The sequence below is a fragment of the Trachypithecus francoisi genome, unplaced genomic scaffold (assembly GCF_009764315.1).
Source record: "Trachypithecus francoisi isolate TF-2019V2 unplaced genomic scaffold, Tfra_2.0 Lachesis_group4, whole genome shotgun sequence".
NCBI classification, from domain to species: domain Eukaryota; kingdom Metazoa; phylum Chordata; class Mammalia; order Primates; family Cercopithecidae; genus Trachypithecus; species Trachypithecus francoisi.
The window spans coordinates 30,333,317-30,347,834 of record NW_022681469.1 but is presented as its reverse complement, the minus strand read 5'-3'; the positions used below and the strand labels follow the sequence as shown (position 1 = coordinate 30,347,834).

Genomic DNA, 14,518 nt, shown 5'->3' with positions numbered 1-14,518 from the left:
TTCTGCTTGAACATACACACACGCTCCATACCAAAAACCATATGGTTTTAGATAAATCTAGTACAGTTTTTGGTATGGATGGTGTTTTTTGTTTTTAGTGTCTGTATTCATAAAACAAGAGGCCTTCTGTTAAAGTTTCTAATAGCCAGGAGTTGGTATATGTGGGCACAAAGGATGTTTTGTTTTTTTTAAGTAGAACTTACTTAAAGTGCAGATTTTTCATTCCTCCCTGCAGAAAGATAAAGAAGTTAAAGATGGACCATTGACTTTGTCCATCTGGTGGTCTTTGATGACGCTTGTAGGCAGTTTCATCAATAGTAAGGAAGCCAGATTTCAGGGTAGCATTGGATGGTGAGGAAGCAGAGGCAGCAGGGTAGAAACTGTGTGGGTGAGGGAAAGGGAAGCACAGGCTTGAAGGAATAGCACAGTCTGGGAAAGACTGTGGGTAGTGGAGACCTGAGAAGCACTGATTGACAGAATGGAGGAGTCTGTTTAAGGGTGAGATTGGAAGTTTAATCGAGAGAGGGGAAGGAAGGAGAAATAGGTGAGTGATAAAGCTAAATCGCTTGGCTTTTCCTCTTTGGAATTCTGGCATCCTTGTATCAAGATATTAAGCCTGAAACATAAATGTAGTTTTCCCTCTAAATCACAAAGTGAACCAATATATTACATTTCTGTATGCTACATGTCTTAAAATTTGGTATAGTATCCTTTCCAGGCCCTGATAATGTTAGAGTGCATAAGCATTTATTCATATTGTAATATTTGGGGTTGGCAAGAATTGTTAGGGTATTATGCTATATTTTATTTTGAGAATGTAATCATTTGTAGAATTTTCCTAAAGTCCCCTTAGGCATAAGGAAAATCCTTTGTTGTAGTGACTCTTGATTTTACTTGATTCTGCAAGCCTCTGTCATTATTCATATTGTTGGGATATATCCCAAAACATCAACAACATATAATTCTGTTTTTTGTTTCCAAAGTTTTGTTTATCTACAGAATTATTTGTTTATAGGCTGGATATGGTACCTCACGACTGTAATCCCAGCACTTTGGGAGGCCAGGGCAGGAGGATCACTTGAGACCAGCCTGGGCAACATAGTGAGACTCTACAACTTTTTTTTTTTTTTTAATTAGCTGGGCATGGTGGTGCACACTTGTATTCCCAGCTACTTGGGAGACTGAAGTGGGAGGACGGTCTGAGCCCCGGAGGTCCAGACTGCAGTGAGCTATCATCACACCACTCCAAGTAGCCTGGGTGACAGAGTAAGACACTCTCTCAAAATAAGACTTGTTTATAGTTTGAGATAGAAGTTTCATTTTGCCCTGAAGTAAAGGCATGCTCACTTTAATGTTGTATTTATAGAGCCACTAAATCTCGAATTATCTGTTTACTCTTTAACTGATTTGATTGATCAGTTGAATTATTGGAGGGTCAGCCAGAGTGGTGTTATTCACCCAGAGCAGTATTTTACAAGTGATACACACAGAAAGCTAATAAACATGAGAGTGTGCTCTTCATACAAATTAGACAATACAACAGGATACAGTATTAAAATTCACTTTCACACCAGTCTTACCAACCCACCCCATTCCTGTCTCTTCCATGAACTTTGAGGTTACCACTGTTTGCACTTGGGTGTTTATTTTTCCACACCATTTATGTGCATGTTGTATTTTATACAAATAAAAACAAGCTGGGGAGATAGTTTAATTTTGTTTTGCTTTTTATGTAAATGAGATCTTCACATTGTTTTGCACCTTGCTTTTTTTGTTCACTTGACATATCATGGTGAGTTCTCCGTATCACTGTGGATAAATGCGTCTCATTCTTTTTTTTTTTTTTTTTACACTCTTTTTTTTGGAGAAAGGGTCTCACTCTGTCACCCAGGCTGAAGTACAGTGGCGCGATCTCAGCTCACTGCAGCCTCCGCCTCCCGGGTTCCAGCACTTCTCATGCCTCAGCCTTCTGAGTAGCTGGGACTACAGGCATGCGCCACCACACCCAGCTAAGTTTTGAATTTTTAGTAGAGACAGGGTTTCACCATGTTTCTCAGGCTGGTCTCAAACTCCCAACCTCAAGTGATCTTCCCATCTCTGCCTCCCAACATGCTGGGATTACAGGCATGAGCCACCACGCCTGGCTTCTTTTTTTTTTTTTTTTTTTTCCAGACAAGATCTCTTGTCACCCAGGTTGGAGTTCTGTGGCACAATCTCAGCTCACTGCAACCTCCACCTGGTGGGTTCAAGCTATCCTCCCACTTCAGCCTCCTGAGTAGCTGGGACTACAGGTGCGTGCCACCATGCCCGGCTAATTTTTGTATTTCTAGTCGAGACAGGGTTTCGCTATGTCACCCAGGCTTGTCTTAAACTCCTGGATGCAAGTGATCCACCTGCATCAGCCTCCCAAAGTGTTGGGATTACAGGCATGAGCCACCACGCCCGGCCTCACGTCGTTCTTTTTTTTGAGACTGAGTCTCGCTCGGTAGCCCGGGCTGGAGTGCAGTGGTGCGATCTCGGCTGACTGCAAGCTCTGCCTCCCGGCTTCACACCATTCTCCTGCCTCAGCCTCCCAAGTAGCTGGGACTACAGGTGCCCGCCTCCATGCCTGGCTAATATTTTGTATTTTTAGTAGGCGGGGTTTCAGCATCCCATTAGCCAGGATGGTCTCTATCTCCTGACCTTGTGATCCGCCCACCTTGGCCTCCCAATGTGCTGGGATTACAAGCGTGAGCCACCGCGCCTGGCCCATTCTTTTTAACCTTTGTGTATTTTTCCATAATAAAGATTTAATATATTTTGCCAATTCTCATTTGTTTTCCGATTTTTTAATCATTATGAACTGTCATTGAACATCTTACTTATCTTTGTCTGTAAATGTGGGTATTTTGATGGGATTGAATGAAACAATGTTGAGAAACATAGCCAAGTTCTAACACTGATAGGAATAGAGTAAGATAAGTACCATCTTCGACCCCTTTCTCTGTGGGTTTCATGGTCTTGCTTTCACATTGCTTCTTCTGATGGATTGTCATAAGTCTTAACCTTCACATCATCAGTAACAGTACCTTTTTTGAGACTTGGGGCACTGCCCGCCTGCCCCCCCGCCCCCATTATCTCCTTAGGTACATTTCTGTTTGTCTTACTGCATTGTCATATTTACTCTAGAACACTTTACACTCTCCACTGATACGTTCTCTGCCATTTCAGGACCTCCCACCCTCCCCCACTGAGCTGCTTTCCCAGTGATGAAAGAAAATGTAAAATCCTGAAAACCCTTCTTCTTGATTTTTAATTTTTTTTTTCCTCTAAGACTTTAACCACTGTGGATAGTACTGTGGGGAATCAGTAGAGTGTACTAAACAGATTTCTACTCTGCAGCTTCTTTGCAGGTTTTTTGTCACATTTTTTCAGTCAAGTGTTCCAGCTTTGTGCTTGTTCATTAGAGTCTCCTGTGACTACAGAGATTCTGAAAGTTTGAATCAGGGCCTGGAAATCTGTACTTTGAACAGTACTACAGGTGGTATTTATGCCTAGGCAAGTATGGGAAACAACTGTGCAGAAGGATAAAGAAGTTCTTACCTGTGGCCAGACCATTTTAATGATTTGGCCTTTGAAGGTGACTCAAGGTTGAGCCTGGATGTTGGAGACTTGGTGCTATAGACCAAGGAAGCTGCCAAGTGTTTCGCTGGTTCCTAATCTCATGAACATCAGAATCACCTGAAAAACATTTAAAGCTGCAGATGTCTGAATTCAGCTTCAGAGAATCTAAATCAATAGGGGAAACTTAAAGCTTCCTAGATGATTCTAATAATCAGCCATATTTGAAGACCAGACCACCAATATGTACAAAAAGTAAAGGATTTGGAATCAGCATTTAAATCTTGGTTCTTTCACTTTTAATTCTTACGAATTTAGGCAAAAAGATTAAAGTTCTACTTTGGTATCTTTTGAAAGAAAACAGAAAGTGGACATTTTAACTATAAGTTTCTTACCAGCCTACAATCAGATGAAGGAAACTGGTAAAAGTTTCTCACCATAATAATTGAAGAGTCTGATATTCCACCATACTTATTTTATGGATTAAGTAATTGGGATAATATAAAAGACTTGCATAGATGTGTGTATCACATTAATAATTTGGGATGTGAGCTTTTAATTTATTATTTAGTTATTAAGCGTACTGCCTCCTGAATTAACTGCTTTTCATTTTCTTTAAGATCTAATTATCATGGACCTGCGACAGTTTCTTATGTGCCTGTCCCTGTGCACAGCCTTTGCCTTGAGCAAGCCCACAGAAAAGAAGGACCGTGTACATCATGAGCCTCAGCTCAGTGACAAGGTTCACAATGATGCTCAGAGTTTTGATTATGACCATGATGCCTTCTTGGGTGCTGAAGAAGCAAAGACCTTTGATCAGCTGACACCAGAAGAGAGCAAGGAAAGGCTTGGGTAAGGTGCCAGCTCTCAGGGGTCTAGTGTGGGTAATGACATTCTTTATAAAGGCTAATTCTTTCCTTCTTTTCTGGCTCAGTTATGAGTAAAGTTGTATTGAACTATTAATATATCTTCTGAAAGCTAATCATGGAATTACTACCTCTAAAATTTCACTAAGTGCCTGATTTCATACATTTTTAATTGAATAACAGCCTGTGCCTTGTTCTACAGAGCATCGTTTTTGCATAAAAGTACCAAGTACTGCAGGACCCAACTTGAACTGCATTATCTTGCTACCAGAAGAGCATAGCATGGGGGGATTTCTCATCTCTTCTCATCTTTGCTGCTTTTAATTTTTAAAAACTGTGCCCTATTGACCTGGCACAAACCAAGTCTTTGATGGGCTAATAAACTGCACATTGGATCCCTATAAAGTTTATGGTTTCCCGGGGTGTCCTTCACCCTCTTTATTTTCATTCTCAGGTATTTGCTTCATTAAAAAAAATAAAATCAACTTTGTCTTTCAGAAAATTGTAACTTAATGTCTGAGTATGAGTTACTGTTTCAGTAACAGCAGGGCCATAGTCAGATTCTTTGGCTCTCTTGGTAGACAGCTTTTGACCTGAAAAATTGATTTGGTAGAATCCCAGTTGATTATTTCTAATTGGGGATCTGTTTTTTTTTTTGGTCCTTCCAAAGCCTTCCTTTTGAAGAAAATGCAGGTCAACTTTGTAAAAATATTATTCTCAGTGAGCACTATTGGTGCAACTTTCTAAACTGTATTCAAGAGATTTGTGTGGAAAGTTGTGCTACACATAGCAATTTCTAAAAATATTTTGCCTTGTTGGGTAGCATTTTGATCCTAAGACATTGTTATAGGATTTGCTTTGGAAGATGCTGCAGAATAAATTTATTTTTTTATTGGGTTATCTACTGACTGAAGGGTACAGTGTTTTATTCTTCAACATTGACAGAAATAAAAATATTTTGCTATGTAGAACGAGTACTACCACATAACATTTGAAAGTAGATATAGATAGAAATGCATCACAGAGTTACTGTTCTATTAGATTGCTTTCCTTTGAGAGACCATCCTCACTTTCAGTTTTAATCTAATAACCGTACTAACATTCCAGGTTGAAAATAGAAATGCAGGTCGGCACGGTGGCTCACGCCTGTAGTCCCAGCACTTTGGGAGGCCAAGGCGGGTGGATCACAAGGTCAGGAGATTGAGACCATCCTGGTTAACAGTGAAACGCCGTCTCCACTAAAAAATACAAAAAAAAAAACTAGCCAGGCGAGGTGGCAGGCACCTGTAGAACCAGCTACTCGGGAGACTGAGGCAGGAGAATGGCGTAAACCCGAGAGGCGGAGCTTGCAGTGAGCTGAGATCCGGCCACTGCACTCCAGCCCGGGCAACAGAGCGAGACTGCGTCTCAAAAAAAAATTTAGCTGGGCATGGTGGCGGTTGCCTGTAGTCCCAGCTACTCGGGAGGCTGAGGCAGGAGAATGGCATGAACCCGGGAGGTGGAGCTTGCAGTGAGCTGAGATCGTGCCACTGCATTCCAGCCTGGGCAACAGAGCGAGACTCCGTCTCAAAAAAAAGAAAAGAAAATAGAAATGCAGAGGGTATTCTAATTCTTCATGTCACGCCCATTAATATTGTGCATGTCCAACCCACATTTTGGTCTGCACATATTTTTTCACAGAATTACTCTTAAATAATGAAAGGCCCTTAGGTTTGGTGTCATTTAGTGTAGATGGTACTTTAATGAGGATGTTCTGGCTCCTTGCAGGTAGGGATAAAGCTCTGCTGGCAGTTTTCAGTAGAAAGTACTCCTTTTTGTGATCAGTGAATATTAAAAGTTCGTCACATATGCAGATTCTGTATTTGATTAGAATAAGATGATAAAGTCATGTTTTTTATGGAATGTACGAATAGACTGTTTGCTTCTCCCAAATTTTGTTGGTAGTGACAAGTATCCCTACTTTATATAGTAACATACTGTTGGGAGCAAGAATCCCACATGAACCTTTTAAAAAACTTATTTACTATGGCATTTCCAGACGTTGTTTTGGTAGGGTAATGTATACCAGAACTGGGAACAACAGGTTCCCCCTTTTTTCCATCTGTCTATAAGACATGTAATTATTAAGAGGTAAGTCATTGTTTATGCCTTATTTGCAATAATAGCTAAAAGAACACAGGAAGCATTTTAAAACAATTCAATATACAAGTTTCAGGTATTTTTTCTTATTAAGAATGTTGACAGATAGGCCATTTCATGTATCCTTAAAATGAAGATTTGTTTTGAGGTAGTGGTTCTTAATATTTAAAAAGTTTTCTGGCTGGGCACAATGGCTCACGCCTGTAATCCCAACACTTGGGAGGCCGAGGCAGGCAGATCATGAGGTCAAGAGATTGAGACCATCCTGGCCCATATGGTGAAATCCCGTCTCTACTAAAAATACGAACGTTAGCTGGGCGTGGTGGCGCGTGCCTGTAGTACCAGCTTCTCAGGAGACTGAGGCAGGAGAATTGCTTGAACCCGGGAGGCAGAGGTTACAGTGAGCCGAGATCACGCCACTGCACTCCAGCCTGGCAACAAAGAGAGACTCCATCTCAAAAAAAAAAAAAAAAAAATTCCTTGATATATTTATTATAGAAGTGAACTAGAGCAGTTCATTATCCTTTTGGGGATCACAGGCCCAGGCCCTTTGGGAGTCTAATGAAAACTAAGGACTTTTCCTCAGAAAAGTGCACGCTTATATATACAATTTTGGGCCAGGCACAATGGCTCACAGCTGTAATCCCAGCACTTTGAGAGGCTGAAGCAGGAGGACTGCTTGAGCTCAGGAGTTTGAGACCAGCCTGGGCAATATAGAGAGACCCTCTCTCTACAACAAATTAAAAAATCAGTTGGACGTGGTGGCGTGTGCCTGTAGTCCCAGCCACTGAGGAGGTTGAGATGAGAGGATCCCTTCAGCCTGGGAGGTCAAGGCTACAGTGAGCTGTGATTGTACCACTGCCCTCCAGCCTGGGTGACAGAGCAAGACCCTGTCTCAAAAAATAATAATACAATAAAAATTAGAAAATTTTGTGTACTGAAAATTTCAGGAATATTGGTCACCTTTCTGGAGCCCATTTATTGATCCAAATTCTTAAACAACTGAAGAGTTTGCTTTATGCTCCTTGAAATGTACAGGTATGTGCTACCTCCTAAAAGAAATAACATGAGGTGCACTAATGCATTGTGTCTGTCCTAGAATAAAGGCTTTTTAGTGGCATCCATAGGGTTCTCCGCTGTCACAGGATTATGACACCATTAGCTTTATAAATTTACATCAGGCATTTAAAGATGATGGTTTAGAGCCTTATGCCTAAAATAGGATGTGCCCACTTCCAGTGTACTTACTGCCTGCAGGCTTGATGATCAGCAAGAATGGCTTTTACATTTTTAGAGGCTTGTTTAAAAAGAAAAAAATACACACACACACACCATACCATATGTTGCCCACAAAGTCAAAAATATTTACTATCTGTCCCTTTTTTAAAAAAGAAGTTTGCCTTGTAAACTATTTTTCTGTTTAGGTAAAAAAATATATAATTTTTTTCTTAAGTTTGCTAACCCCTAGGTTAAACCATTTGAGATGTTTGCATTGAATAGAATGCTCTTTAGCCAGCTTCATTAAGAAAAGCCCGTCTTGAACAGTCATGTCTTTTTTAATCTGGGCGATCCTTCTCTTAGGCTATTTATAATAGTTTAAAAATACCTTTTGGGGAGAGGAGGGGTTCTGGTTGCCCTTTTTCCTTGCCCTTTATTTATGAACTGTACAGTGGCACTATTAGTAACCAGTATCATTCGAGCACAAACTGCATCCCATTATAAATAATGTAGAACTTTTTAATGTTGGTATAGCTTCATCTGTGAATAGTGTTAAAATTCTACAGGACTAAAGTTACAACAACAAAAATTGTCCTTATGTCTATGTAGATAGAAGAGGATATTTAAGAGATAACTTCTTTTTTTTTTTTTTTTTTTTTTTAATTGAGACAGGGTCTCGCTCTGTCTCCCAGGCTGGAGTGCAGTGGCGCAATCTCAGCTCATTGCAACCGCGGCCTCCCAGGTTCAAGAGATTCTCCTGCTTCAGCCTCCTGAATAGCTGAGATTATAGGCATGCGCCACCATGCCCAGCTAATTTTTGTGTTTTGTTTTTAGTAGAGACTGGGTTTCACCATGTTGGCTAGGCTGGTCTTGAATTCGTCACCTCCTGCCAGGTGATCTGTCCACCTTGGCTTCCCAAAGTGCTGAGATGACAGGCGTGAGCCACTGTGCCAGTCCAGAGATAACTTCTTACTGGTTTACCTTTCCTGTTAACATTTTGGAGCAAGATTACACATTCTCTGAAGGAAAATGCTAGTTACTTATAGGATTTAAGTAATAGTTGTATCTAATACCGTATCTGTATCAAGATGAGTCTCTTTTCATAGTGTCACTAGTGCTCTTCAATTCTGATCACTTTCCTATGTTTTTTCATGAAATAAACTGGGGAAAGACATTTGCTACCAAGTGACAATCTTTTCAATCCTTATAGGTAGTTACTTATAGGATTTAAGTAATAGTTGTATCTAACACCCTATCTGTATCAAGATGAGTCTCTTTTCATAGTGTCACTAGTGCTCTTCAATTCTGATCACTTTCCTATGTTGTATTCATGAAATGAACACAGACTGGGGAAAGACATTATTTGCTACCAAGTGACGATCTTTTCAGTCCTGCAAATAATAGAGCATAGGAGTATACCAAGATTTCGCTTCTGTTGGAAGTTTTGACTTCAACTTCACATTCCAAACTGGGCTGCTTACTTGGGTAACATTACACAGGATGATCTTGCCTCTGTAGTTAAGTGATTGCACCTTTAAACAGAAGTTTTCATATCATGCCCATATTTTTAAATCCATAAGATGATAGATCTGGAAGAAAGACACTTATAAAGCTTCATAAAGCTACTGATCCTTTAGCTTTGTGGTTTTGCTTTATGATCTACATACTAACTCTCTCAGCTTATTAACATTCTCATAATCAGATATACATTCTTACCACATCATTTCCTCAGAGTTCTCTGTTTTCATGTAAAAATCCAGTTGAACATAGTATTTAAAAGCTGCTAGCCATTTTTTAGATACGCATCTTCCTGTCTTTTTATCTGTTTTTTAAAAATAATCTTGCCTTGAGATATAAATGATCCCAGAACTTTTTTGATATCTTCGTATTTTTATCAAAAGTGTTACTTTTTCTAAAAGCAGCTAAATTTTTAAAGTCTGATGTAAATATTATGAATTTTTAGAAAACCATGATTATTTACCAAGAATTGGAGTTTCTCTTCTGTAAGCAATAAAGAAAAATAAAGTTCAGCCACATCTTCACTAGAGAAAATAAAAATGAAAAAAAGGAAAAACAAAGTTTTACGTGTTGTTTGATACAAAGAGTGGAGAACTTGGATAGGAGTGGATATTCACTCCTGAATTCTAACCATAGGCTGAAATCTACCTCTAAAGAGATAGGCTGAGTTTGCTTTTGGATCCAAGTGCACCAGCCTTGACTGTGTTGACCTTATTCACTGTGGCTTGTTACAGACCAGTAATGGACCATTTTTTTCAGTTGCTGGCCTGGCAGTTTTGTTTTGGAGACAATTTTTTATTTCTGTGCATTAGCCCTGGGCACACACCTGGCTAAGTCCAGAGTTCTGTGTCTTTTTAACCTTTTGCTGGATTTCTCTGCATTTTCTACAGAAAGATTGTAAGTAAAATAGATGGCGACAAGGACGGGTTTGTCACTGTGGATGAGCTCAAAGACTGGATTAAATTTGCACAAAAGCGCTGGATTTACGAGGATGTAGAGCGACAGTGGAAGGGGCATGACCTCAATGAGGACGGCCTCGTTTCCTGGGAGGAGTATAAAAATGCCACCTACGGCTACGTTTTAGGTAGGTCCCTACTATCTGGGGGAAAAAGCCTTGTGGAGCTGGCACCTTGAAACGTAACTGTTTTGTCTTGTAGAATGATTGTAGATAAAATAGACGCGGATAAAGATGGGTTTGTGACGGAGGGGGAGCTGAAATCCTGGATTAAGCACGCCCAGAAGAAATACATATATGACAATGTTGAAAACCAGTGGCAGGAGTTTGATATGAACCAAGACGGCTTAATCTCCTGGGATGAGTACAGAAACGTGACTTATGGCACTTACCTGGGTAAGGGGCAAGATGTCAGCCTGGCAGAGACCATGGTCTTGAGTCAAAGAAACAAATGGGTCACGCAGTAAAGGAAGGGAAGCTTATCTTAAATAGTTCAATTCAGTGCTAAACTGATTCCCTTTATTAATTTTAAATTTGTATATTATGTTTTTTTAAATATGTTTAATTGTCATTTTCTGAAGTCTGTTATCTTCTACATTTTTAGCATTTTACATATATTTTACCATTTTTTCTTTATGTCATCCCTCATAGAGACAATTTTTGAAGTAGATTCATTTAAAAGAATACATTGGGCCTGGTGCCGATAGCTCACGCCTGTAAGCACTTTGGGATGCTGAGGCAGGACGATTGCCTGGGCCCAGGAGTTTGAGACCAGTCTGGGCAGCATAGGGAGACCCTGTGTCTACCAAAAAAAAAAAAATTTTAATTTAAATTAGCCAAGCATGGTGGCACATGCCTGTCCTAGATACTCAGGAGGCTGAGGTGGGAGGATCACTTAAGCCCAGGAGGTTGAGGCAGCTGCAAGCCATGATTGCACTGCTGCATTCCAGCCTTGGGGACAGAGCAAGACCTGTCAAAAAAAAAAAAAAAAAGGCTATAAGGCTACATAGTTCCAACAGTGCAAAGCAAGGGGCTTTGAGATGTCTGTTGACATGGTCCCAATAAAGTGTTGTACCTAAAATTCAAACCAAATTAGATTTCTTTATAACTGGTGAGAAGTCTTTCTTTAATAAAATAGCTTTCCTTGATAAAATTCAACTATTTCAGTATGTCTGCTTACTGAAGTTTGGAAATGAAAATTTCCCATTTGTTTTCTCTGGCACATGAGTTTATCAGCCTGCTTTGCAAATGCTTTAAGGCAAATAAATGTTAATTTGATTGCTTTTTGTTGATTTGATAGCTTGTACGCTTGGGCCACCTGTTAGTAATTTTCTTTTACTTGTAACACTTGCCTGCTGCTGAATACTAGGCAGTGAGTCTTACTGAGTTGATGACCCAGGGTGTTTTTATTCGTGAAATTCCTCTGTTGTACATGGTTACAGTTTAAGACAAGAATGTATTAATATAAATGGTACTTTCTCCATTTTAATCCTGGAAATTAGGCAACCTTCTGGGTTAAAGCAAGCGTTCTCTTCCACTGACTAACAGTGAGTGTATAATGGATCTGTTTCCCCACAGATAGCCAGCTGTCTGCATTAATTACAGGACTGCATGCATTTCTGGTGAAGAGACTTTTATTTCTGTGTCAGGCTTGTTCTCTTTCCTAAGACTAAAGTGGCACTCTCTCTCAATGCTTGACACTTAGCCAAGAACCAAACATATCCTTCACCCAATTAAGAACACATGTATTAAACAGTCAGCACAGATGGAGAGGCATCCTGCTTCTTGCTCTGGCTGAGACCCAACACCTTCCTGATTTATTTGGAATTAATGATAAATATAAAGCAAAGAGTAGGCTATTGGTGACCTAAACAAAATGGTGTGTAAATAAATCTCAGCTCTGACCTAGGCACTCACTTGTTGCCCAGAATGATTCTTCAGCACTGTGCATGATTATGTGCATAAAAATCTGTTGAGAGCTCTGTTGCCTCACAGGGCAAATGATTCAACATAATGGGTATTTCTGCTGCCTGAGACTGCATAAGCTGAAGCACTGACTGGAGAAGCAATGTCTTTATAAGGCATCTTTCCCCAGAGGCGTGAGGGTGGACAGCACTGAGGGGGTCATGAGTTGGCTTAGAGAAGTGAGGAGGAGTATTTGTTACTGAGTGTTCTTGATTCAATTTGGAGTTCAGGTATAAATCATCATAGCTCTTAGTTAAAAATCTGTCTCAATGAATCCGCTATCCATGAGAGAAAGGTTAACACCGTCTCTGCCACAAGTAAAATATGAAATACTGAGATCTACCCTGTCTATAGCAAAACTAGATGAAGAGCCTACCTAAAGCTGTATACAGGCCAGCTAGGGCCAGAACTGGTGCTTAGGATAAATACGGCATTCCAAGCAGAGCTATAGGAATATAGGTTTTGTCGTTAAAGTTTTGGCCAGGCACAGCAGCTTATGCCTATAATCCTAACACTTTGGGAGGCCAAGGCAGAAAGGTTGCTTGAGTCCAGGAATTCGAGACCAGCCAGGGCAATAAAGCTAGGCCCCATCTTTACAAAAAAAAATACATCAAAAGGTAGCCAGGAATGGTAGTACTTGTCAGTAGTCCTAGCTACTTGGGAGGCCGAAGCAGGAGGATTGCTTGAGCCCAGGAGTCCAAGACTGCATTGAGCTATGACTGCACTGCACTCCAGCCTGGGCCACAGAACAAGGCCCTGACTCTATAAATTTAAAAAAAAAAAAAAAATGTATCTTCCTATTTCCATCCTTATGTATGTATGTGCATGTTGCTATTAGGCTATTTGAGTCCAGTCAACATGTTTTACCCCAAGGGAAGAGAGCACTTATGTAAGAATTTAGTCTTAAAGTATAAGTTGTCTTGTTACGTTTCTTATTTATGTTACATCGTACTGAAACTTTGTTTAGAAGAGACACCTTAGTATCTGAGAAAGGCTTGTTTGCCTTACGTTCTCCATCTCAACCTATTATGGCTTTGAGAGAGAGAGAGAGTGTGTGTGTGTGTGTGTGTGTACGTACGTACGTACAGGATCCCAAAGCCTTATGATTCATTAAGCTGTCTTACTGAATTTTTGACACTCAATAAAGAATGAAGCTTCAAAATGCTCAACTCTCAAAATAATACAGTAATTTTGTTTTTGTTTCTTTAAACTGTGCTTAAAGTGTGGAAAGATTGAACAGTCTCAAAGGTCAGCAGTAATGATGTTATTCTTAAAGGGGCCCTGTGGGTCTTTTTTATAAAACCAGTGTCATATCCTTTTTATATAATCAATGTTGCAGGAACAATAATTTCTTAACATTAATGTGGGTGTCTTTTACTTTTTAAAATATCTTCAAAAAATTTTCATGTCTGTTATCTTAATTCGGTTTATACAGGAACTCAGATTGGAAAAAAATTTTATTACTTTCCTGCAGTTAACTCCACATCCTTTCAGCTTAAAAAGCTAAATTTCGGCCGGGCGTGGTGGCTCATGCCTGTAATCCCAGCACTTTGGGAGGTTAAGGCGGGTGGATCACGAGGTCAGGAGATCAAGACCATCCTGGCTAGCACAGTGAAACCCCGTCTCTACTAAAAATACAAAAAAATAGCCGGGCGTGGTGGTGGGTGCCTGTAGTCCCAGCTACTCAGGAGGCTCAGGCACGAGAATGGTGTGAACCCGGAAGGCGGAGCTTGCAGTGAGCCAAGTTTGCACCACTGCTCTCCAGCCTGGGCGACAGAGCAAGACTCTGTCTCAAAAAAAAAAAAAAAAAAAAACAGAAAAAAAAACAAAATTTCACTTTTCTATATTCTTATATAGAGACTAGATAACTGCTGCTTGTGTAGCTCGATATCATAACAGATGGGTAGTTCCAAATATCAATTTGGTTGTAATCTAAGGGTGTTTTTTTTTTGTATGCCTTTGTCATTATTGACATAAAGTGAACTGTATGTATTTAAGTGCATAATTGATGAGTTTTGACGTATGTGTTTACCAGTGAAACCACCACTGCAATCACGATAATGAGCATATCCATTATCCCCCCCAACATTTCCTCACGTCCTTTGGTAATCCTTCTCATCCTCCCCATTCCCCTGTCCATAGACAATCACTCATCTGTTTTCTGTGACTCTAAATTAGTTTGCATTTTCTGGAATTTCACATAAATGGGGATGAATAATACCTGTAACTCTTGGTAGATTTCTGCGTTGACTGAAAA

The 14,518-nt window shown here is 40.0% G+C and overlaps 1 protein-coding gene across 2 annotated transcripts in view; it reads left to right on the top strand.

The window, feature by feature from the left end:
* Positions 1-14,518, top strand: part of CALU (calumenin) — a 33,483-nt gene that overhangs the window by 5,296 nt on the left and 13,669 nt on the right. The window contains exons 2-3 of one of the 2 annotated variants that reach the window (XM_033194498.1): positions 4,221-4,452; positions 10,232-10,425. In XM_033194498.1, the coding sequence (XP_033050389.1) occupies positions 4,232-4,452; positions 10,232-10,425 (415 nt within the window). In that variant the 5' untranslated portion in view covers positions 4,221-4,231. Of the gene's footprint in view, positions 1-4,220; positions 4,453-10,231; positions 10,426-10,498; positions 10,693-14,518 lie in introns of both variants that reach the window. The other variant, XM_033194499.1, reaches the window with a different exon arrangement.